We start from the raw sequence: 22752 nt of genomic DNA on the forward strand, positions 1-22752 counted from the left end.
CAATAGAGGCAAAGTCCAATTTGGTTGGGAAATCAAGTATGTATAATCTTATCTTTCATATACATATATAGAAAAACTAGAAAAAAAACCCTTTCGTTTTGTTCCTTCCCATGACAATTTTTTTATCAATCTTGTTGATTGCAATGTGAAAGGGATCTTGTGCTTTCTGCTTTGTGGTTGTTTGTTGATTATGAATGTTTTCTACAAAAGCATTTGACTGCCCTAATGTGAAAGGGATATTATACTCTTAAATATTCACCCAATTACAATTCCAGTTGTTTGACTGTGATGAGGAAAATTGGCAAGATTGTATGATTGTTTTCCAAGAAATCTCCAAATGAATAGCAATTTGCTGTTTGGCTGCCTTTGAAAGAAAACTATTACTTAATTTTTATGGGAATTAGTAATTATGTCCATAGATATGGCATTATGCATATTTTCTACCCTCCCCCTGCCCCTTCAAACTCTTTTTAAGAAAATTATCATCAAATAGAAACTGGAAAGATCCAGACTTTTGGAATGATCATTGGCTTTAAACCGTATCCAATAGGAGCATTCTAACCGGACTATACTGCCCATCCGTATCAAATGAGTATTTCAACTTATCTTAGAAGGTAGTCTTGTCCGTGGGTAGTCGGATTGTTTTGGGATCCATATTTAAGTTTTTGCACTAAAAGGACCCAACATTAGTTTAGATCTCATTAAGATGAACCCATGTGTAAAAAACTCTTTTTTTTTTTTCTTTTTTTTTTTGTGAAAACTCAATTTATTTGGATAGCAGTAGAGAACTTGTAGAGTCACTCATCCATAAGTCGAGCAACCACTGGGTGGATAATGGCCATCTTGTAAGTGACTGTGATGACAGTGCCTTTTAGCTAAGGTATAATCGTGGAGTAGAGTGAATTTGATAAATAAACAAAATTAAACGGTGGATAAAACGGTGGAGAAGACATCGATGTCGTAGTACGGCTTGCCGACGGTGGTGAAGACGATGGTTCCTTTGGGCATCATCTTGTTGCAGAGTTGTTCAAATTCAAAGTGTGGAATGCGAGTGGGGTTGAGTTGAATGGATTGGGGTGGAGCAGTGAGATTTATACAACGAACCTGAACCCGAACTCGGTTGGACCAGTTGAAACTGGTCCGTTCAGATTTAACTTACTTATCAATCATTCCCAAAAAAAAACCTCAGAAAGGAAATACTTATGAAGGCTTATAGTGGAAAAGTCCAATTTGGTTAGCTAATCAAATATGTATAATGTTATTACCAATAAATAAATAAATAATCTTATCTTTCATATAGAAAACTAAAAAACCCTTGTCACTTTATTCCTTTGCACGTCACCCTTTTATTAATATTGTTTTTTTTTTTTTTTTTTGTCAAAAACTAAAAAGTACTTTATTTAATAAAAAGTTTAAGCTAGAAAACTTAAACGACATAATAGAAACATCAATCATGAAGATGTGTGGGACACTCCACTAAGACCTAGATAGAAAGAGAAGACAAGCTCCCTTAGTTAGAAAATCAGCAAAAGTATCATCACTTGTCTTAGGGATGAAAATAAAGTGTACAAAAGTGAAAGCTAAAACAAGTTTTAAGATGCCACTAACTAAATTAAGACACGTCCAATCAAGAGAAGAAGTAACACCCTGGAGTGCAAAAAGACAGGTAAATAGTCCTAATGTACTTTAATGTTTGATACTTCCGATCAAGGTTTAAAGTATTCCACGATACTATACGATACTAGCCAATACGTATCCATATTTGACCCAACCGATATGATACATCTCGATACGTCTCTCTATTGAATTACACTAAAATACATTATCCAGAGCGATACAATACTCGATACAAGACGATATGTCTCTTAAAATCACCTGACCGATACGATACTCGATACCAATACTTTAAACCTTGCTTCCGATGATCTACTAAGAAGCAAATCATCTCTAATAGCAAGTAGCTCCGTCAAGGTAGCGAAAGACCTGAAACAATCTTTGCATTGAGCGACTATAAACGACCCATTGACATCCCATAAAATACAACTCCTGCCTCCCTTCTTTTTAGTGTCATCCCATGCACCATCACAGAAACATTGAAACAAATCACATCCTCCATGTGGCTAATCGGGTGATAGCCTCTCGGGAATGTCCATAAATAAGAGACTTCGAAAAGAGATTATGAATATCTGCACAAAGAGAGGAGAAGTGTAATAAAGTATAAAGCATCGATGCATTAATTCCACGAAACATAGCCGAATTTGTAGTATTCTAAATGCACCAAATCAAGGCACTCCAAATTTGATTAACTCTATCCATATCATCACATCCCTTAAATTTGGATTGAATAAATGTCATCCAATCATGAAAGTGATTGCTTCTAAATTATGTGATGTCAAAATGTAAGGGTGATAATTCCAACAATGCTTTGCACGTGGGCAAAAAGACAAAGCATAATTGACATATTCACTAGCAACACCACAAATTAAGCATAAGGGAGCCTAGATCACATTCCAAGCCAATAAGGAACTACCAATTGCTAATGCTTCATGAGAGCATCGCTACAAAATATTTTAATTTTTGAAAGGGTAGGAATAATGCCAAATTTGATTTCAATAATTTGAAATGGATGAGGAGGAAGCAATATTATCTTGGGCATCAATCATAGCAAGACATTGCAAGTATGGAGATCTCACAGAGAATTTGTCATTTCTATTCTTACACCAAATCCAAGAGCTCATGGTATCAACCGAAAGGATGGGGATTTCCAAGATGGCCTCCACTTCAATTTGGTTGAAGAGTAAAGGAAGGCCCCATTGAGAATCCTCCCACTGAATTAAATTTTTAACCCAAGTAGGGCCCCAAGTGTGAGGTGTGCTGCTGATACCTCTAAAAGGTACGGATAACAACCAAGGATCCTTGTAGATGTGTGTATTAGTCCCATTCCTCGCTTGTCTAACTAGTCTTTGCCAAAGTAGATCCCTACTTGCTAAGACACTTCTCCAACCCCATGAGCAATAAGTAGGTGCCCTATACACAAGAAAAGGAATATCCTTAATATATTTAGCATGCATGACTTGGGCCCACAAAGAGTCTGGATTAGTTAGAAGTCTTCAGCTTTGCTTAGCAAGGAAGGCTTTATTGAAGCATTAGACATCCCAAAAAACTAGACCACCCTCTCTCTTCCCTTTATAGAACATTTCCCATTTAATCCAGAACACACCTTTTTGAAATGAAAATATTGAAAGTATGCAGATAGCATAGAGAACTTGCCATTCCTATTCTTACATTAAATCCAAGAGTTCGAGGTATCAACCGAAAGGATGGAGATTTCCAATATGGCCTCCACTTCAATTGGGGTGAAGAGGGCTTTATCAATATTGTTGATTACAATGTGAAAGGGATCTATGTTTGTTTGCTGGGAAATGCCGAGGTTCGGAAACAAGAGTAGGATGGTAATAGATTATGGATGTTTTCTATGACTGCCCTAATGTGAAAGGAATATTATATTTTTAAATATTCACCCATTCCCAGATGCTTGACTAGGATGAGAAAAAGTGGTAAGATGGTATGCTTTTTTTCCCAAGAAATCTCTAAATAGATAGCCATTTGGTTGCTTTCGAAAAAACAATCACTTAAGTTGCCTGGGGATTAGTAATCATGGCCATTGATATGGCATGTACATCTTCTACCCTCCCCCATCTCGAATGAAATTTTATTCAGTTCATTTTTGACAAAGAAATGGACCATCCATTTTCTTATGGATGAGTGACTTATGTCTTTACATCACATCAAAGGGTTAATGTTAGATTTACAAGATAAATATTTTATTTTAATTTAATTTAATCACAATCCTTTTATGTGAATTATATGTGTCACACAACCATTGGAGATAGATGGTCCATTTCTTTGCCAAAAATGGAGTAGATAAAAATCCCCCCTTGATCTGGCATTTGTAATCATGTCCATTGATATGGCATGTACATCTTCTAACCCCCCCCCCCCTTTTCCAACTTTGAATTTTGATCTTAATTAAATATTGAACTTTGGATTTATTCTTGTCCATGATTGAACTATTATGTAGAATGGTGTGTGATTATTGTGAAACCTGATCTTCTGACTATGGATCACTCCCTGGAGTATTCGGGCAGATGAATATTGGCTGGGTGGATGTGACAATTAGAGTGGGAATACACTTAAATATTTAGGGTTAATGAGAGTATTTATTAAGTATTTGATCAAACTCAATTTATGTATAATTTTAATTTGACTGAATTAACACATTTCGGGTAGGTTTGGGCCATGCTAGCCCGAGAGCTAAACATGAACCTAGCCAGACGTGCTAGGGCTAGTCATGTTGTGACAAACAAAGGCAGAGCTATCCCATGGTAAAGGCGGCCGTGCCCCCAACCCCTGCTCATTTTTTTGGAAATTCCTCATCTCCTTCTCAAGTTCTTGAAATTTTCCTTTTAGCCCTCTTCACATATGTGAAATATTAGCAATCCCCCCCACCCCAATCTTTTGAAATTTCCCTCACTTCTTTCCTAATTGTTGAAAATTTCCATTTGACCCTCTTTCTACACGTGAAATATTATTACTTCCCCCCTCCCCCAGTCAATTTTATGAAATTCCCCTTACCCTTCCCCATTTTTAAAAATTCCCCCTTTGGCCTTTGTTTCATGTGTGAAATATTAGTACTTGACCCCCAATTGGAGAAAAATTTTCAACGATAGAGATGATGAGTAGAAAAATTATTGTGTTTTGTGTGAAATATTTGCTTCTTGCCCCCCCCCCTTTTTATGTTAAATCCTAGCTTCGCAGCTAGACTTAAATCCACCTTCCGATTGAAATCAACTTGAAGCTGGGCCGGGCTTAGGGCAAGTTTGGGCCTAGCCGATAGGGTTTTATACTTTTATTAACACCCCTAACCTTAGCTTTGTTTGGCCGGCTTTTTTGCGACACGTGCTTTGTACCACCAATCTGTGACAAAGGTCCCAAAATCAAAATAGAAGACTTTCTATAAAAGACCATGGACCTGTTTGATAACCCACCGATAGACACTTTCTAGTGTCCCTTGCTTCGAAAAATCATTTGATAAAGTTGTTTTATTTCAGGTGATTTTTCAAACATAATTGAAATTTATAAAAACTTGGCTTCAAGAAAGAAATTTGATGCGACAATTATTTGTTGTTGTGTTTGTTTTTCGAAGCAAAGTTGGGTGCAACTTAGGTTTAAGTGAAAGAGTTTAGATTGGGGTATTCATGGAATTTAACATTATCAATTTAAAAACTTTTCTAAAACCCGATTGATAGTGTTTTTGCTTCTAGAAGCAAGTTTTATTAAATAGTATTTTTGCTTTTAGAAGCAAGTTTTATCAAGCACCAAAAAGGCGTTTTTACTTCCAGAAACATTCAAAATTGTTTTTGCTGTTACCATCACAGGATTGGGCGTTGATAAGACCAGCAACTTTAAGTGAAGAGGGCATAGGTTCCGTCATGCTCGATGGAAAAATAAGTAATACCCCCCCATCCACAATGTTTTGAGAAGCGCCCATTCCGAGAAAAGGAGGGGAGAGTAAATTAATTTGCAAAGTAGAGACTTTTGTTAAAATAATAATAAAAAAAATAATAGAGTAAGGGAGATTTATAAATAATTTTAGTGGACTAATGGAGTAACCAAAACCAACTTTATTAATGGAAAAATAGTGAAGGCTAAATTAGAGTATTATTTATTTTTATTGGTTAAATAAGGCTGCATAGGGTTTAGATTAAAAAAAAATGAAGAAAAGAAAAAAAATTAATACAAAATCATAAAGGAAACTCAACCATTATCCCCAAAATACATGTCTTGAAATTTTTTGGAATTTCTCCTCTCCTCTCAAGTTCTTGAAATTCCCTTCTAGCCCCCTTCCCATATGAAAAATATTAGCAACTCCCCGCCCTCCAAAATCTTTTGAAATTTTCCCTCGGTTCTTTTTAATTGTTGAAAATTTTCATTTGACCATCTTTTTACATGTGAAATATTATCACTTGCTCCCTCCCTAGTCAATTTTTTAAAATTCCCCTTACCCTTTCCCATTTTTAAAATTATCCCTTTGGCCTTCGTTCCATGTGTGAAATATCAGTACTTGACCCCCAATTGGAAAAAAATTTAAACAGCAGAGCCAAGGAGTAGAAAAATCATTGTGTTTTGTGTGAAATATTTGCACCTTGCCCCCCCCCCCTTGATGTTAAATCATGACTCTACAACTAAACTCAAATCCGCCCTTTGGGTTGAAAGTCAACTAGAAATTGGGTTGGGCTTAGGGCAAGTTTGGGCCTAGTTGGTAGGGTTTATACTTTTATTGACACCCCTAGCTTTAACTTTGTTTAGCTGGCTTTTTTGCATACGTGCTTTGTGCCAATCTGTGACAAAGGGCCCAAAATTAAAATAGAAGACGTTTTAGAAAAGACAATGGATTTGTTTGATAGAAAGACACTTTCTAGTCTTCGTTGCTTGGAGAAATAGAAAATTAGTCAAAAATCATTTGATAAAGTTATTTTATTTTAGGTGATTTTTCAAACATAATTGAAATTTATGAAAGTGTCTACTTCAAGAAAAAATTTTGACGCGATAATTATTTGTTGATGTGTTTGTTTCTTGAAGCAAAGTTGGCGCAACTTAGGTTTAAGTGAAAGAGTTTAGATTGGGGTATTCATGGAATTTAACATTCTCAATTTAAAAACTTTGCTAAAACCCCTACTGATAGTGTTTTCGCTTCTAAAAGCGTGTTTATCAAGCACCAAAAACGTGTTTTTGTTTCTAGAAACAATCAAAGCTATTTTTACTGTTACCATCATAGGATTGGTGGTTGATAAGAGCAACACCTTTAAATAAAGAGATCATGGGTTGAAGAGGTCATTAGATCCATCATGCTTGATGGTATATATCATGTAATACCTCCCAAGTAAGCATTCTCTGTTGTGTACATCAGTGCACATATATACCAAATAAAAGGCTTAGAAAACAAAAGGAACTAAAAGGCTATTTTGGAATTTTTAAATTTAAAATTAAGCTTTTAATCTCAACATTTTATTTGGTATAAACATATACAATGCTATGCACAACAGAATGATGTGCACAGCGCACGCTAGAGGATTTTTTTCAATACCCCTCATCCTCAATTTTAAAAAAATTGCTGGTTCCGGAAAAAGGTGGGGGGAGTAAATTAATTTGCACAAAATAAAGTAGAATAATTTGTTAAAAAGAACAAAAAAAGAGAAAAGAATAGAGTAGGGAGATTTATAAATAATTTTAGTGGAACCAAAACCAACTTTATTAATGAGGAAATAGTGAAGCCTAAATTAGAGTATTATTTATTAAGGCTACATAGGGTTTAGATTTTATTTAAAAAAAAAATAAGAAAAGGAAAACTAACACAAAATCATAAATCAAAGTATTATTTAGTAAAGTTCTCTCCATCGTATCTGGGTTCATATGTCGCAAGATATCCATCGTGGCTCGTCAAATTGACCCTCGAGCTTGTCACCACCCTCCAAACACAACGATCCCAATTCAATCTCATCCGTTGATGACGGAATCCACGTAGGCGTTCCATTCTCATACCAATTCCACGTCAGCCTCTGTAATCCACTCCCATCCAATCTAACAACGTACAGCTCTCCATAAGGTTGAAACTGGTTCGGCCATGAAACCGGTTCAGCCGGCACACCATCCAAATTTGCCGTGAATAGCAGCCACGTCGCGTCTGAGTTGAAGCAGACGTGGTTGATCCTCTCCCTATCCGCCTCAGCCGAACCTTCCGGTCCAGCCACGTATACTCTCCTGAGGTCTGAACCATCCGGCCGGACCAGGTATATGCTGAAGGCTTCATCGTTGTCGGGGTTATGGCGGTTGGATGAGAAAGCTATGAGTTTTCCGTCAGGAGACCAGCTGGGCATTGTGTCTATGCACGGCCCTTCCGTTAATTGACGGATTCCACCGTTAACTTCTCCGTCAACAGCGTCCATTATAAAGAGGTTCTTGTGACCAGATCTACCAGACCTGAAAACTACCAGCTTACCATCAGGAGAACACGAGGGGAAGGCATTGTTGCCTGTTTCTTCTCTTGTGAGAATCTTCACAGTAGCAGGAATCTCTTCTTTATCATCAGTGAGATCCGTTGGATCAAAACTGATTCTCGCAATCTGAACCGTTCTTTTTGCTGACGCGAAAATAGGTCCGATGGAGGTGTAGATAACATTATCTTGTGATGGGTCCCACGATGTATAGAAGGCGATTCTATCTTTTAGAACCAGCCATCTCTTCGATCCGTTGCTTCGCACTATCTTCAAACCTGAATTCGTTTCGAAGTCATGGTTGAAAGCTATGAAATCACCTTTGGGAGAGAAGGAAGGGAAGAATCCATTGAGCCGAAGCATCTTCAGTTCATTTAATGGCGAAGCTACTGGTTCTAGGTGTGGAATCGTTGTCTCTCCCGGTGCAGATTCACCTCGGAATCGGTGGTATCCGACGAAACCACCTTTCGGGGAGAAAAATGGATTGTAATGGTGGAAGTTAGGGTTCAGAGGCTCTGTGACTCTGAGAAATGATTCTGATTTCAGATCGAATATTTCGATGTGTCGGTAGTTGCAGTCTCGCCTTCTGGTTGCGAAAGCAACGCAATTACGATCTCCCGAGGCTGATGGAGTAAACGCGTGTGTTCCTGGTGGAGTTATCCGGCGAGGATTGCTGCTGCTGCTACTATCACCGGCGTTCAAATGTTGGAAATTTTCAGGAAGATCAACTCGGAAAATGCTCCACCATCCATCATCTGCTACTCGATGGAAGAAAATAGTGGAATCGCCGAACCAGGTTGGCCATCCACCGCGCTTACAAACCACCGTACGTTTTCCAGGATCGGACGGTGAGAACACGACGATATCCGTGTCGAGTTCGTGAAATTCTCCCTTCCATGGACGGAAACCGTAGGAAGCTACAGCGATGAACTTCCCCGATGGAGAAATCGCTGGACTATAATCAACTGCTCCTTTAGGAGTTAACCGAACGATTTTCCGGTCAGCGAGGTGAGTCATGTAAACGGCGGACCAACTATTGAACGGTTTTTGAGCAGGATCATGAGCAGACACATAGTACAATCGACCGTATCGTAATACCGGCCGATCGTGAAATTGGCTTTCAGAAACAGTAGGGAGTTGCTCTGCTTTGGTATTTTCTCTACGGTTGAGGTAGATTCTAGGTGAGCCAGTTCTCTCAGAGACGTAAACAAGGGTTTGATCTTCGTCGGCAAACTGACCATTGAAGTTGATGGAGGTACCATCTGTGAGACGATTCTCTTTCCATTGAGTGACCGTGTCGAGTTTAGAAGGCAAAGCGATGGAGAAGACATCGAAGCCGTAGTACGGCCTGCCGACGGCGGAAAAGACTATGGTTCCTCTGGGCATCATCGTGTTGCTGGGTTGTTTGAAGTCGACTGAGATTTGCATGGAACGCGTGATGGTGGAGCTGAGTGAAGAAGGAAGAGGTGATATTTATACAACGAATCTGGACCTCGATGATCAGTTCAACCCGGTTGGACCAGTTGAAACTCATCTTCCTTAACCGATCTTTCAGAAGAAAATTGCTTCCGTTAGGGGCTTAGTACGTGCCTATGTGATAACATTTACAATAGAGGTAAAGTCCAATTTTAGTTGGGAAATCAAATATGGATAATCTTATCTTTCCTATAGAAATCTAGAAAAATCTTATCATTTTGCTCGTTCCCATGTCACATTTTTTGATCAATGTTGTTGACTGCAATGTGAAAGGTATCTTCTGCTTCATTTCTGTTTGACGGAAGTGCCGAGGTCCAAAAGACAAGAGTAAGGTAGTCATAGATAAGGGATGTTTTGTATGAAATGTTTGACTGCCCTAATGTAAAAGGAATATTATACCCTAAAGTCTTCACCCAATACAATCTAACGACAAAAATTGGTAAGAAAGTGAGCTTGTTTTGCAAGAAATTTCTAAATAGATAGCTGTTTAGTTGCCTTTGAAGGGCAACTATCACTTAATTGAGATAAACCAGCAAAACACCCAGATTCAAGAGAGCATAGCTCCACAATCTGGGGGGAGGTGAAAAGCGGTCAAATTGTTCTCCTAGTAATAGACAAGGCCTTCCAAGCTAAGGAGTAGGCAAACAAATTCTTTTCCCTTGATATGTAATTAATTTTACGTTCCACAAAATCTGCCATAAGAAAATGAATGTCATAAAAAACAATTTCAACCTCTAAAATGGGATTTAAGTCTTCACCTTCCACTACCCGAACTATTCCCATTGAGTTTGTTTGCACTAGTATCTTCCCATAGCCATTCTCTCTAGCCTATAGCAACAGTACTTCTCCAATAGCCATTGCCTCCCCACACAATACCTCTCCGAAGTCTGCCGGAATAGAGGCTGCAAATAGCCTTGACCCATTAACATCATGAGCTACAAAACCCAGTCCTCTGTTGTCCCCATTGGCACCACAATCACAAGCTAGCAGAATTTCATCTCTTCTTAATCTCAACTCACCCACTTCTTCCTTTAAACTCTCAGATACCTTATGTTCATCCATCAGAAATTTTTTTGATACCTATTGACAAAAAGAAGATTTAAGTGGTTGATCATTTGAATATGTCAATGAGAGAGAGTTTTATAATACTTTTTATTAAGAGACTAGAAAAGATTGTGCCAGTCTTGAGAAAGACAAGAACGATAATTAAATTATGAAATTTTCTTTGCTTTCGCTGAAAACATTCTTTAGATACATTTCATTTGATTCGTTCATTGGATTACATTTATTACTTTTCATTGGATTTTTGGACTCTTTGTTCTTTTACGTTAATTATTGAATTTTTATTTGTTTTTGATTTGGTGTTGTGAATATTTATTATTACTGATGGCTAAACCGAGGATCTTGTAATTGTGGATCCGGACCGACACCTACGGGTGGAGTGTGACAATAATTAGGATCTCATTTTGGTTCATAATGGCTCTAGGGGACTACTACACTTTTGAAACAAAGCTAGAATCAATTTTAGATAGCATCACGAGGGGGTTGTAGCAGGCGAACAAACAACAATTTTCTCCAGACTGCAAGTGGGTCAACTCATAGCCTCTTTGTAAATATGTTACAAATCCCTTCAGTGATCCACTGGCCATATTACTTAGTACAACTTATGGAGTCATTAAAAGAAATTTTGGCCAATATATCCTTTTACTTGAACCGTATTGCAGTATTATGCATGGTTGATTGGGAAAGTGAAGTTCTGAGACCTCCCAGTCATATTCAATGGAAGTTGAACTTTTGGAGGGACTTGGAGACAGTTGGAGTCCCTTCAATGGTAGCTGGAGTCTTGGAGCAATGGAGCTGAAGAGATTAATTTGACTATTAGAGTGGGAATACACTTAGATGCTTAGGGTTAGTGGAATTATTGATTAAGCAGTTGTTAAAAGTCAATTTATATAGAGTTTTTTTTTTTTTTGATATGAGGTTCATCCGGGCCAGCTTCCGCGCACCACGATTACATCCTCAAGGGAGCTTTTTATAGAATTAATGCCGCCGAATGGGTGTGAACCTAAGACCTCCCCTAGAGAGGTTGGGCTTTTAACTGCTTTACTAACCCATCATTGGCAATTATATTGAGTTTTAATTTGATTGAATTAACACATTTTGGGTAGGGTTGGGCCGTGTTAGCCTTAAAGCTAAACCCAAATCCTACTTGACCATGTTAGGGCTAGTTATGTTGTGAGTTAAACAAGGGTAGAGCTACCCCATGGTCAAGGGGGCCATGTGCCCCCCCTAAAAAAATAATTTCTTTTTTGAAAAATTTATCCTCTTGTTCTTAAGTTTTTGAAAATCTTCATTTTAATTGTCTTTTCCACGTGTGAAATATCAGTAGTCCTCCCTCCCAATTTTTTGGAATTTCCCCCATTCTTTTCTCAATTTTTGAAATTTTATATTGGCCCTCTTTCTAAGCGCCCCTCCTCCCAACCATCAATTTTTTGAAAATTTCCCCTTCCCTTCCCCCTTTTTAAAAATTTTCCCTTTGGCCTTTTTTTTCCATGTGTGAACTATCATTGCTTAAACTCCAATTAGAGAAAAAAATTTAATGATATGATAATGGATAGAAAAATTATTGTCTTGTAGGAAATATTTACACTTGTCCCCCCCTTTCCCCAAACCCCGATGTTTAATCCGGACTCAAATTTTCCTTTCATGCTGAAATTGTTGTAGTGTGTGCTTTCACTACTTTGTGCTAATCCATGACAAAGGGCAAGACAAAAACCATTACATAAAAAATTATGGGCCTGTTTGATAACCCATTGAATGACAATTTTTGTTGTTCTTTTTTTTGAGAAACCGGAAAAAATGGGCCAAAAACCATTTGATAAAACTATCATGTTCAGGTGATTTTCAAAAAATAAATTTTAAATTATGAAAATTTTTGCTTCAATAAACAGTTTTGACTAAACAACTATTTGTTATTATGCCTATTTCTTAAAAGAATAGTTGGTTGCCTATTAGATTTAAGTGAAATAGTTTAGAGTGGGTATTTATTGAATTTAATATTCTAAATTTATTTTTTTGCTAAAACCCTATTATAGTGATTTTGTTTTTAGAAGTAAGTTTTTTCAAATGCTTAAAAAGTGTTTATTCTTCTAGAAAATTCAAAACAATTTAGTGTTTGTTCAAAACACTAACACTGTAACACTGAGTAAGGGTGTCAATCGGTACGGTTTTGGTATTTAATCGGTGTGGAAAAATAGTTTAAACATGGTATTTAGTGTGGAACAATTTTAATATGAACAAACCCATGCCACTTTTGTTATTAATTCATTAAGATTTTAATGAAATTGAACAATTGATAGAATATGATATTAACATAAACAAAACAAGTAAATCTAAGAAGGGGAGTGAATGACGAAATGACATACCGACTGTATGAGTACCTAAAACTAGAACTGTACAGATGAAATTCAGTTTTGTTACATACCATACCGAATTTTGAATAGTGCGGTACGGTGTGGTTTTAGACAACGCGATTCAGTATGGTTAAACAGTTTCGATACACAATTGATACCCTTTTAACACTTAGCGGGTTTTCAAGGCAGGTACTATTTTGTCAATTTTGTTTTTGTAAATGACTATTTTGTCAATTAACGAGAGAGTGTTTTTGTATTTCCCTAACATTTGAAAAACCCTAAAGCCAAACCCTAATAAGCCAATAAGCCGTCATTCCGAAAGAGAACCCAGAGAGACGAGCGAAGGAGCGCGCGGAGGTCTGCAACAGATTGGTGTTTAGCGTTATTCTTTACGAAGATGCAGATCTTCGTGAAAACCCTAACCGGGAAGACCATCACCCTTGAGGTGGAGTCTTCTGATACGATCGACAATGTCAAGGCAAAGATCCAAGACAAGGAAGGTATTCCTCCCGACCAGCAACGCCTCATCTTCGCTGGGAAGCAACTCGAGGATGGAAGAACCCTTGCCGATTACAACATCCAGAAGGAATCGACTCTTCACCTGGTTCTGCGTCTGAGGGGAGGAGCTAAGAAGCGAAAGAAGAAGACCTATACCAAGCCAAAGAAGATCAAGCACAAGAAGAAGAAGGTTAAGCTCGCGGTGCTTCAATTTTACAAGGTCGATGATTCGGGGAAGGTTCAGAGGCTCAGGAAGGAGTGTCCCAATGCTGAGTGTGGCGCCGGGACCTTCATGGCCAATCATTTCGATCGTCACTATTGCGGCAAATGTGGACTTACCTACGTCTATCAGAAGGCTGGAGGTGAATGAGTGCGTGGCGGCGCTTCCTGGGAGTAATCTCACTCCTAAATTTCTTTAGGACTATCAGATCGGTTTGATTGATATGTTTTTGATGTAGGATGCGTTTCTTTTGTTTCTTTATAATAGTGAGGATTCTGGAACATCGATATTTTTCTATATTTTTACTTTGAAGGTTTTTGATGAATTATCACTGTAGCGATACTTTCCCGCTATTTAATTGCTACTTTTTTAGCTCAATTTTTCTTGTTATTTCTATTCCATCCGTTTTAAATTTTACTAATTCCTGCCCCTCCTTCCTTTTGATTTATTATAAGACAATTGTTTATGCCTTAGGTGTAGTCTTAGGATTTTGATGGTGCTTGAATCTTAAATAATGTTGGACATAATAGTTGACTGGTGTGCAGTTATTATTTGTTTCTTTGGAATATGGTTGGTTTCAGTTTTTGATTGTTGATTATTGGGTGTTCAGTTGCTTGTATCAGTCGTCAAGCTGGAAATTTATGATTACTAAACTTTTCTCTTCACTGGATTTGAGTCTGATATAGAGTTATAAGTTTAGAATCCATGGACAACCTTTTATGCAATGCCCATCCTTGACCTTTTGTTGGATTCTTTCTGTGGTTCCAATATTATTGTGGTGCAAAGCCATTTTTGTTAGAAGATGATCTTTGGAGCTATCAACGGTTGTCGGGTGTGCCGCAGCTGCAACATTCAGCCTCTATTGATTATTAATACCATATTGATGAAATGTGTGAAACTTTGGGACTATTCATTCATCAACTAATTCTTTTGTGACTTCATGTTTATCATTTGAGGCTTTCCAGATTAAACCCTGGTACTGTCATTTTTTCATACAACATTGCATTGCCTTTGTTTCACTAGACATATTATTTCTGATATCTGTGAGATTGTAGCTTCTAAGCTTTCCCTTAGATCTATATTTTCTTCCTTGTTTGGAAGGCTGTAATTCTGTTAAGTTTATCTGTTTCCACTTACTATTTCATCAACTCAAGTTTCTTACATTTGTGCATGACTATTCCGTGTTAAAATTCCAAATGTTGTTCTCTTGGATTCTGTTAGTAATTTTTCCTACAGTTATTGTTCCATCAGCACAATTTTGTTAGTATTTGTGTATCATACCTGTAACTACTTCATTTTTGAGTTTCAAAAGTTGCTCCCTTGAGAATTTGGGAAACTGAGGGTTTGATGTCTGGGATCCATTGGTTCTTTCTTGTGGTTATTTATTCTCTCATGTGGGTTTCTGTGACCCTCTCCCACTTGTTAGTTTTATCCTCTGGTTATTGCAGTTATAAGATTCTTCTCCAATTCTCCATTTATCAGGATTTCTCTTTTGCACATCCGTCCCTTGTTATGAAAAAATTAGAGAGAGTGGTTCTACATTGTCTGCTTAGCAGCTCATATGAGAATCTACATGGTTTTGCTTCTCAACTTTTTAGATACTACATGTTCTGTGGATGAGCATGGCTTATTGTGTTTAATTGTAGGGTGTGTGTCACTCTAGCTTGGGTTCATCATCTTGTTCTATCTTATGGCTGTTGATATGAATTTTGAATTTGTATTGATTTTGCGGAAAGAATAAGTGGTGAATTGCATCAGTTTTAATTTAGTATATCTACTCCATATGATAGTCTTCCTAATCTGCACACCTGCCTGTGTCATAAAAAAAAGGTGATTTATTAGTTGTCTGCCAGATTTTTGGAGCCTGATGTTTTTCTGCCACATTTTGCCTTCTTTTTTTGTTGTTTTTTGCTGAGAAATTTGATTTATTCAGACAAACTCCAGTTACAAGCCAAGTCCGGATCTCATAATATTGGATAGCCAAGGAGTGGATAAGGTTCAATCCTGGGATATGTCCCTGGCAGGAACATATCCCTTCTGTCCAAGATATTAACTACAGCATTTAGTTAGCCTTGGGATATAGGAAAACACTTCCTTAACTGGGGGGGCTCTCTCAGGTCTGATATCACTTAAAGCTGCACAGATGATATGTTAATAACTTTCAAGTTGTCACATTTTACATTGTATAGTCCTTGATTACGTTCCTTGAAAATTTGGAAGTACTGGAATGAATAGCAAGTTGTGTTTGATAATGAGTTTCACTGACATGTTACACCAGATGGTTGTGTTACTTGTGTTTTTTATTTCCCACCAACAATTATTAATCAGATCCTACTTAAGATTGTTGGTGCCGGAGTTGTGTTTGAAACTTGTTCTTAGGTACTTGGAAGGTTGAACGAATCGGACTTTTGAGGGAAAACTACATGGTTAGACACTTTTAGGATATCCATATTTTGAAATTAGATAGATACTCTCTTTAGGTTAGAAAATTAACAACCTCTATTGAATTTGGGTTTGCAAAATAAGCTAGAACAGTAAGCATCCTTAGTTAAATGTGTTTTTTGGGGTTAAGTTAAATTAGGAAAAATGACAAAGTTAGATATTATAGAGATTGAGGTTAACCTTGTGTGATGGAATGAGGCTTGATGAACATTGGTAAGATTGTAAACTCAAAATTCATGTATTTGGTTAACTGAAAGAGTGAGTGAGTATCTAATTTTGTGATCTTGTAATTGTAATTTTCCAGATTTTTGACAGCATTTTCAAAAGATTTAAGGCAGATTTTTTGCTTTCATAGTCTCAGTTTCATGTTAATTCTTCGGGTTGCCTTCTGCCTTCATTCATGATATTATGAATTCAGCGTGCGTTGTGTACGTAGTATAAATCTTTTCCAGCTGCTATTGGTTGGAGTTTGTCACGGTTAAACAGTGTGAATTTAATCTGGTGCGATATACGTATCTATAGTCTAATGTGAATCACAGGCCGGCCAACACGGATACCTGTGAGATGAAATACCAAATTATGCAAGCCAAGCCAATTCGGATAGGTTAAAGGAAAATACTTTCCCTACCAGTGTTAATTTGATAAATCTCTTTTCTATAATTTTTGGGAAATTTGTCGTTCTCTCGTAATTTGTGAATGAAATGGTTAGTAAGAAGTAATTAAGAAGGTAATTTAGCCATTTGGAAAAAAACATGTAGGGAGATGCTGCAGCGGCCTGCATGGAAGGAAAACTGATTCACCATCATCCTTAATCTTTACAGATTTGGGAAAGAAATTTTGAAAATTTTGCTGGTTCTATGATTCTACTACTGCCATCCGCCTTTGCCTTTGTGCGTGTTACTGTTGTCGGTGAATACACTGGCGACGAAGCAATTGGTTGGCACTAGAGCAACCGGATATAGAGGAGATGGGTGCATGCATGTATCATCGCCACCAAGTGGTTATACACATCTCAATGGTCCGTCCCACACCCTTATTCATTGTGCAGGACAGTTACAAATTAATTGTAACTGAGGTCGGTCTTTTGCGTTAAGGAAGTGGCGTAGGATACAATAATACATGGTTTACAAAAGGCAGGGGAGCCGAAAAATAAGAAGAGTCCAGAGAAGAAAGATAGATGGAATAAAGGAAGAGGATAAATTAAAAGCACTTGAATAAATTACTTAAAATCAGTATTACAAATATTTATCTACTGATTTTTCCGTTTTTGGTAGTGGGGTAGTGGGGCAGTGGATGTAATTGATTCTCAGATAAGAGAGTTTATGTGTAATCTTTTCTTTGAATCTTTGAATGTATATAGAATAAAAAAGCAAGGTCAGAGTTTGAATTCTCTCGGGGTTAGGGCAAAATCTCTTCTATATTAATTATATAAAAGTTCCTGGTAGTTTAAAGATGATGAACCGTAGATTAAAAAAAAACATATGCAATTCCTGGTTGGTTCATTGGGTACCGATCCCATTTTGGGTTGGCCTAATAAAATCCGGTCCGCCGATTTTATTAGGGGTCTGGTTCTACTCCACCGGGGCTTCGTAAGTCGTAACTGATGAATGCGCCGGAAGGATATATTCGTCATTTCCAAGAAAGAGAAAAAAACCCTAGACCCAAAGTATAAATGTATAAAAACTCTTCCATAGTGAAGTTTGAAAGATAATTCTACCGGAAGAAGACGAAGAGGAGCGGCACGAGAGTGAAACCCTAAATTGGCGAAGATGCAGATCTTCGTGAAAACCTTAACAGGGAAGACCATCACCCTGGAGGTGGAGTCTTCTGATACGATCGATAATGTCAAGGCAAAGATCCAAGACAAGGAAGGTATTCCTCCCGATCAGCAACGCCTCATCTTCGCCGGGAAGCAGCTTGAAGATGGAAGAACCCTAGCCGATTACAACATCCAGAAGGAGTCGACTCTTCACCTGGTTCTGCGTCTTAGGGGAGGAGCTAAGAAGCGAAAGAAGAAGACCTATACCAAGCCCAAGAAGATCAAGCACAAGAAGAAGAAGGTTAAGCTCGCTGTGCTTCAATTTTACAAGGTTGATGATTCTGGGAAGGTTCAGAGGCTCAGGAAGGAGTGTCCCAATGCTGAGTGCGGCGCTGGGACTTTCATGGCCAACCATTTCGATCGACACTATTGCGGCAAATGTGGACTTACCTACGTCTATCAGAAGGCTGGAGGTGAATAATGAATGAGATATGTGGTCTCCTAAAGAAAAAAGAAAATTTTCTTTCTTTACGATTATCAGCTATGTCTCTGATATAGGATAAGTTTCTTTTGTTTCTTCGTAATAGCGAGGATTCTGGTATATTTTTGTTTTGAAGGAGGTTGATCAATTTTCACTGTAACGACACTTTCCCTCTATTTAATTGAGATACTTTTTTAGCTAAAGTTTGCTTCTTTCTAGTTCTATTGTTTGTTTCTTTGGCATATGGTTGGTTTCAGTTACTAATTTTTTATTTATTGGATTGGATTGGATATTCAGTTGCTTCTGCCATTTTGTTTCTTCTCTAATATCTGGTTTATATCTTCTCTTTTGTTTTTAACTAAATAAACCTGGGAAAGTGGAAGTGTATGTGTGCTGAACTTTTTTCTTTCTTGGGTTTGAGTCTGGTATAGAGTTATAAGCTTAGAATTCATGAGCAACCTTTTATGCACGGCCCAATCAGCCTCTTCTGATCATAAAACTATATATTGATGAGATGTGTGAAAACTTTTGGGGCTGTTCATTCATCAGCTGATTCTTTTGTGACTTTCCGGACTAAACCTTGGTACATTCCTTTGCTTTGTTTCACCAGTATTATTCTCTTCTGATATCTTTGAGATAGCTTCTAGTTTTCCCCTTAAATCTATATTTCCTTGTGTGGAAAGCTGTAATTCTGTTTTCAATTTACATTTCATCAACTCAAGGGAGAAGGGAGAAAAATTGGGTCAAGTGACCCTCAACATCATTTGGAGATGGAATAGAAGAAAAAGATGAATGCGAATGGATGTGTTTGTGTTTGCAACTGGGTGCAACACAAATTTGTTTAGTGAGTTTTAATTTGAGATCAAAATAAAATTTTTTTTCACGCTGAATTTTGATTTAAAAGGCTTGTAGATTTGAGGTGAATTCCTTTGCTTTTTCTGTGATTAAAAATTAAAGATGGTAGGAATGTGCCAAGGTGACACCATTGATGATGGAAGGGGGTAATTTACAGTATATTTTATGTATTCTCTCATACGAAGGATAAGTATATGCATAAAACAATTTCTAGATACTTCGATTCAAGATAGTATGAAATCAACCTGGTACAGAACAAATCATCTTCAAATAGATTAAGGAAATGCTCTTTAAACATTCCTCTCTGTATACCCAGTTGTTCAACAACACTATCACCAGGAAACACGGTCAAATTGTACAACAGAACCAGCCCAATTATTCTAATACGACTTAATGAAGATATTTGGGAACCATTTAGAGAATAATGCTTCTTTGGCTTTTATAATCAGTGCATATATTCCATAACAAGGAATGTGAACCAAAGCCAAACACAAATACCTGTCAGATAAAAGACTTAATTAGATTTCTGACTTGGAACAGTAAAAATTTATTGCAGATATGCCTGCAGTCAATGCAATAGGTATTCTAAAAAATCATTACTGATGGTTAAACCAAAGTACTTGATCAGGAAAAATGCGATCCCTAAGACAGCTTATGATGAATTAGTTATGCTAAAGGTATAGTTAAATTGACCAGTTTTCTTGCAGTGAGTGAAAATAAGATGACTGAGAAGAGTTGGATTTTTTACCAAACTGGTGCCCATGGAGTATCGAGCTCAAGGAAAGGATAAGGCCACCTGGAAGAGCAAACATATTTTTCACACTTCTGGAGACACAAGTGCCTCAAACAATGTTTATTCATAAAAATAGTAGTCTGTTATGGAAAGATAGGAAGTTACCATGAAAAGCCGGATGCATGAAGAACCCACTGAAAAATTACATAAAGACAGCTCCAGAGAATGAAATATGCAAGCCGGAACCAAGGGAATGGCTATAAACAACAAAAAGAAAAATGGGAAACTTCTTAGTTTCTTCTTTGAGGAAAATAAAATGATGCTAGTTCTTCATGAAGTGCAGTGTCAAGGAGAAAAACGATTTTCATCACAATGGTATCATACTTACAAGTCTGTTAATAGCAGTGTCAAGGAGAAGAAACACTAGGTTTAGAGTATGCATGAATCCCATCAGCTGTCAAGAAAAAGCAAACAACTTTAACTAAAGTGAACAGAGACAGAAGCTCCAAAGGCACAAACTATTTTCAGATTGAAGAATGTCCTACAACTGCCATAATTTTATCTAACAGAGTTCATACTGACATCAAAATTTTATCATGAATGCATGTTATAGAAGAAGAGTCTCACCAGATTAAGGGTAAAATGTTCAATCGACAAAAATGGAACTATTACAAACCAAAAGACGGTATCCGTGAGCACTACAGCACCTGCACAAGTCTGGTGAGGAACATACCAATTTCAGCTAAAATTCATGTTGGTTAAATCAATTTTCCACAATAATCATGGAAGATCTATCTTGGATAAAGCACCTGATAAATAGTTTGCATTAGATATCCCCAGAATCCAGCCCTTTGCTCAGTCTCCTCCTGCTCCCAATGGCTCTGTAACTTTATTTTACTGATGATTTTGTTTGTTCTGAATGGAGTTGTTGTTGCAGGTTTTGCATTCTCTTCTAAGTCTCTTCTCTGTAAATGTTCAGCTTCCTCATATTCTATTTTCTTTATTCCTGTCCACCATCCATGGGCAGACATGATGGTGCCAATCTACAAGCACAAAGCAGGCATTAGAATGAGGTTGAAGAAATGAACTTGTTCTTGTATAGAAGGAGAACCAGTAGTTTTTATTCTTGACTGCCCACCACAGCAGAATCCTTCCCCAACCCCACAACAAAAATAAATAAAACTGAAAAAAAAATCAGAGAGAAAGAGGAATAAAATGTAGGACATACCACAAAATACACAATGACCAATGTAAAAGTCCACCTGTGGATCAGTTGCATGAAAAATTTAGTTTCTGTTCTTATCAACTCAATCAGTTCATCTTAAAAAGCATGATATTCAAGATTAAATCCAGAATTAAAATACTTCTAGCCGATGATACAATGTGAACAGTACTACTGAAGTGTATATATTACCTCCAAATCCCAGATACAAAGGGGAAAAGATACTTTTTCTTTTGGGGGAGGAGACCCTTGAAAACGAACCACGTAAGGTAGGAGTCAACTAAGAGAATCGTATTTGTCGTTCTAAGTATAATTTCTGAGACCTGTGATAGCTTTAATTGTGCAATCTGAAGGGACCATTCTCATTGCAGTCAAGGCAGCAAGAATGAAGGTTTAGAACACATAGAACTTCACTTTCCCTAGATTTTTTTCTTCTTTCTAAGTAGATACAAACTGATGCCCCTACAACAGAATAGCAAATCCATCCAAAATTTATGACCAAACCCAGATTTTGCAGACGCTGCTCTGGCTGAATTGTTCAAATTACAGAACGGGGAGTAGTCTATGCTACTATGAAACTACTACATTTGAATGTGTGTATCATGTGTTTGTGTTTATGTTTGTGAGAGACAAAAGTGTGACTCACTCGGTATAATAAAGGAAGACGGTTGAATCGTATGAACTACCATCCCAGTATAGAAGGCCGATCATGACAGCAGCACTGAACAATCTTAGAAGAAGAAGCCATCCAGGGCTGACACATCGCCAACAAGTAGTCCAGAGCTGAGAAGAATCGAGGTGACCGGAACGCCTGACTGGTAGACCATCAGCTTCAAAGCCATTATCTCTGTCAGATTGAGGAACGAGGAGGCTCTCATACATGGTTTGGTCATAATCGCGTCTACCACCGCCTTCTTTCTTTTGGAGCAGCCACACAGCGAACAAGATGGCTCCTGCTACAATGCCGAAGCAGACGATATCATACCAGTACATCACCAGAGCCATATTCAGAGTATCTCAAAAATACAACACTAGCTGAAGATTGATGATGAATGATGGGTTGTTGTGTTTCTCAAGTTCTTAACAAAAACCACCATCAAATCCAGAGGAAGCAATGATTATCAATGGTTCATCGTCTTCATTATCTTTTCATTATCGGAATGTTAGTTAGCAGCAGTTGCAGCTACTAATTTCACTGGTTAGACAGTTAGACTTCACTCATCCTAGTCTACTTTCCAGTTCACAAAGAATTTGGTAAGGCTGTTAGCTATGACCGTTTGGTTTTGACCTTCACAACGTGTCTGCTAGAACTAAATCACGTACGTTCAGGTGTTGACAGCTGTCTTATCCATATAAAGTAGGAAGGATATTTATGGAGATGAAATTTAAAAAAAAATTCAAATGTCATCACTAGTGCAGGTCAGGTTATCCAGCCTAATTTATTAAAAGACATCATCGATCTCACGTTTTGTTTTCTTTCTTTCTTTCACTGTCAGAGAGGGGAGAAAGGATTTGCGCATCTGAACAATGATCTCTTTGAGTGGTTGTGGTCGAAATTGGTAGTATGATTGAATTTTTTTAAAACAAAATGCAAATCTG

At 37.5% G+C, this 22752-nt stretch overlaps 3 protein-coding genes across 4 annotated transcripts; 1 reads left to right on the forward strand and 2 right to left on the reverse strand.

Annotated features, from left to right (window-relative positions):
- Nucleotides 1-7285: 7285 nt before the first annotated feature.
- On the reverse strand, nucleotides 7286-9484 carry LOC149008607 (uncharacterized). Its single transcript, XM_089165917.1, has one exon. It carries the CDS (start codon nucleotides 9480-9482, stop codon nucleotides 7470-7472), a length of 2013 nt encoding a protein of 670 aa, XP_089022043.1. The 5' UTR covers nucleotides 9483-9484; the 3' UTR covers nucleotides 7286-7469.
- A 3718-nt stretch (nucleotides 9485-13202) lies between these two features.
- LOC149008608 (ubiquitin-ribosomal protein eS31 fusion protein) lies at nucleotides 13203-18937 on the forward strand. Of its 2 annotated transcripts, XM_089164814.1 has the most exons (2): nucleotides 13203-13568; nucleotides 17873-18641. In XM_089164814.1, the coding sequence occupies exons 1-2, from the start codon at nucleotides 13341-13343 to the stop codon at nucleotides 18341-18343; spliced, it is 699 nt and encodes a 232-aa protein (XP_089020940.1). In that variant the 5' UTR covers nucleotides 13203-13340; the 3' UTR covers nucleotides 18344-18641. The 2 variants fall into 2 exon arrangements, with proteins under 2 accessions (XP_089020940.1, XP_089020939.1); XM_089164813.1 differs by lacking the exon at nucleotides 13203-13568 and having other exon boundaries at nucleotides 17817-18937.
- A 272-nt stretch (nucleotides 18938-19209) lies between these two features.
- Nucleotides 19210-22358, reverse strand: LOC149008609 (protein rolling protein). The gene is made up of 8 exons (XM_089164812.1): nucleotides 21800-22358; nucleotides 21160-21193; nucleotides 20741-20974; nucleotides 20559-20648; nucleotides 20320-20385; nucleotides 20097-20188; nucleotides 19947-19994; nucleotides 19210-19696 (listed from the first exon to the last, which is right to left on the reverse strand). The coding sequence occupies exons 1-8, from the start codon at nucleotides 22156-22158 to the stop codon at nucleotides 19579-19581; spliced, it is 1041 nt and encodes a 346-aa protein (XP_089020938.1). The 5' UTR covers nucleotides 22159-22358; the 3' UTR covers nucleotides 19210-19578.
- Nucleotides 22359-22752: the final 394 nt, after the last annotated feature.

This window comes from Hakea prostrata, chromosome 8, assembly GCF_041222555.1.
Source record: "Hakea prostrata isolate BN-2017 chromosome 8, UWA_Hpros_2, whole genome shotgun sequence".
Classification (NCBI taxonomy): Eukaryota; Viridiplantae; Streptophyta; class Magnoliopsida; order Proteales; family Proteaceae; genus Hakea; species Hakea prostrata.

Excerpts from the sequence above, each read along its gene's own strand:
- LOC149008607 (XM_089165917.1), bottom strand. The coding sequence starts at position 9,482 with ATGCAAATCTCAGTCGACTTCAAACAACCCAGCAACACGATGATGCCC.
- LOC149008608 (XM_089164814.1), top strand. The coding sequence starts at position 13,341 with ATGCAGATCTTCGTGAAAACCCTAACCGGGAAGACCATCACCCTTGAG. Across the intron at positions 13,569-17,872 it reads TTCTGCGTCTGAGGGGAGGA|ATGCAGATCTTCGTGAAAAC; the intron begins GCTAAGAAGCGA and ends AAATTGGCGAAG.
- LOC149008609 (XM_089164812.1), bottom strand. The coding sequence starts at position 22,158 with ATGGCTCTGGTGATGTACTGGTATGATATCGTCTGCTTCGGCATTGTA. Across the intron at positions 20,975-21,159 it reads TGGTCATTGTGTATTTTGTG|ATTGGCACCATCATGTCTGC; the intron begins GTATGTCCTACA and ends TTGTGCTTGTAG. Across the intron at positions 20,189-20,319 it reads ACACTGCTATTAACAGACTT|CCATTCCCTTGGTTCCGGCT; the intron begins GTAAGTATGATA and ends TGTTGTTTATAG.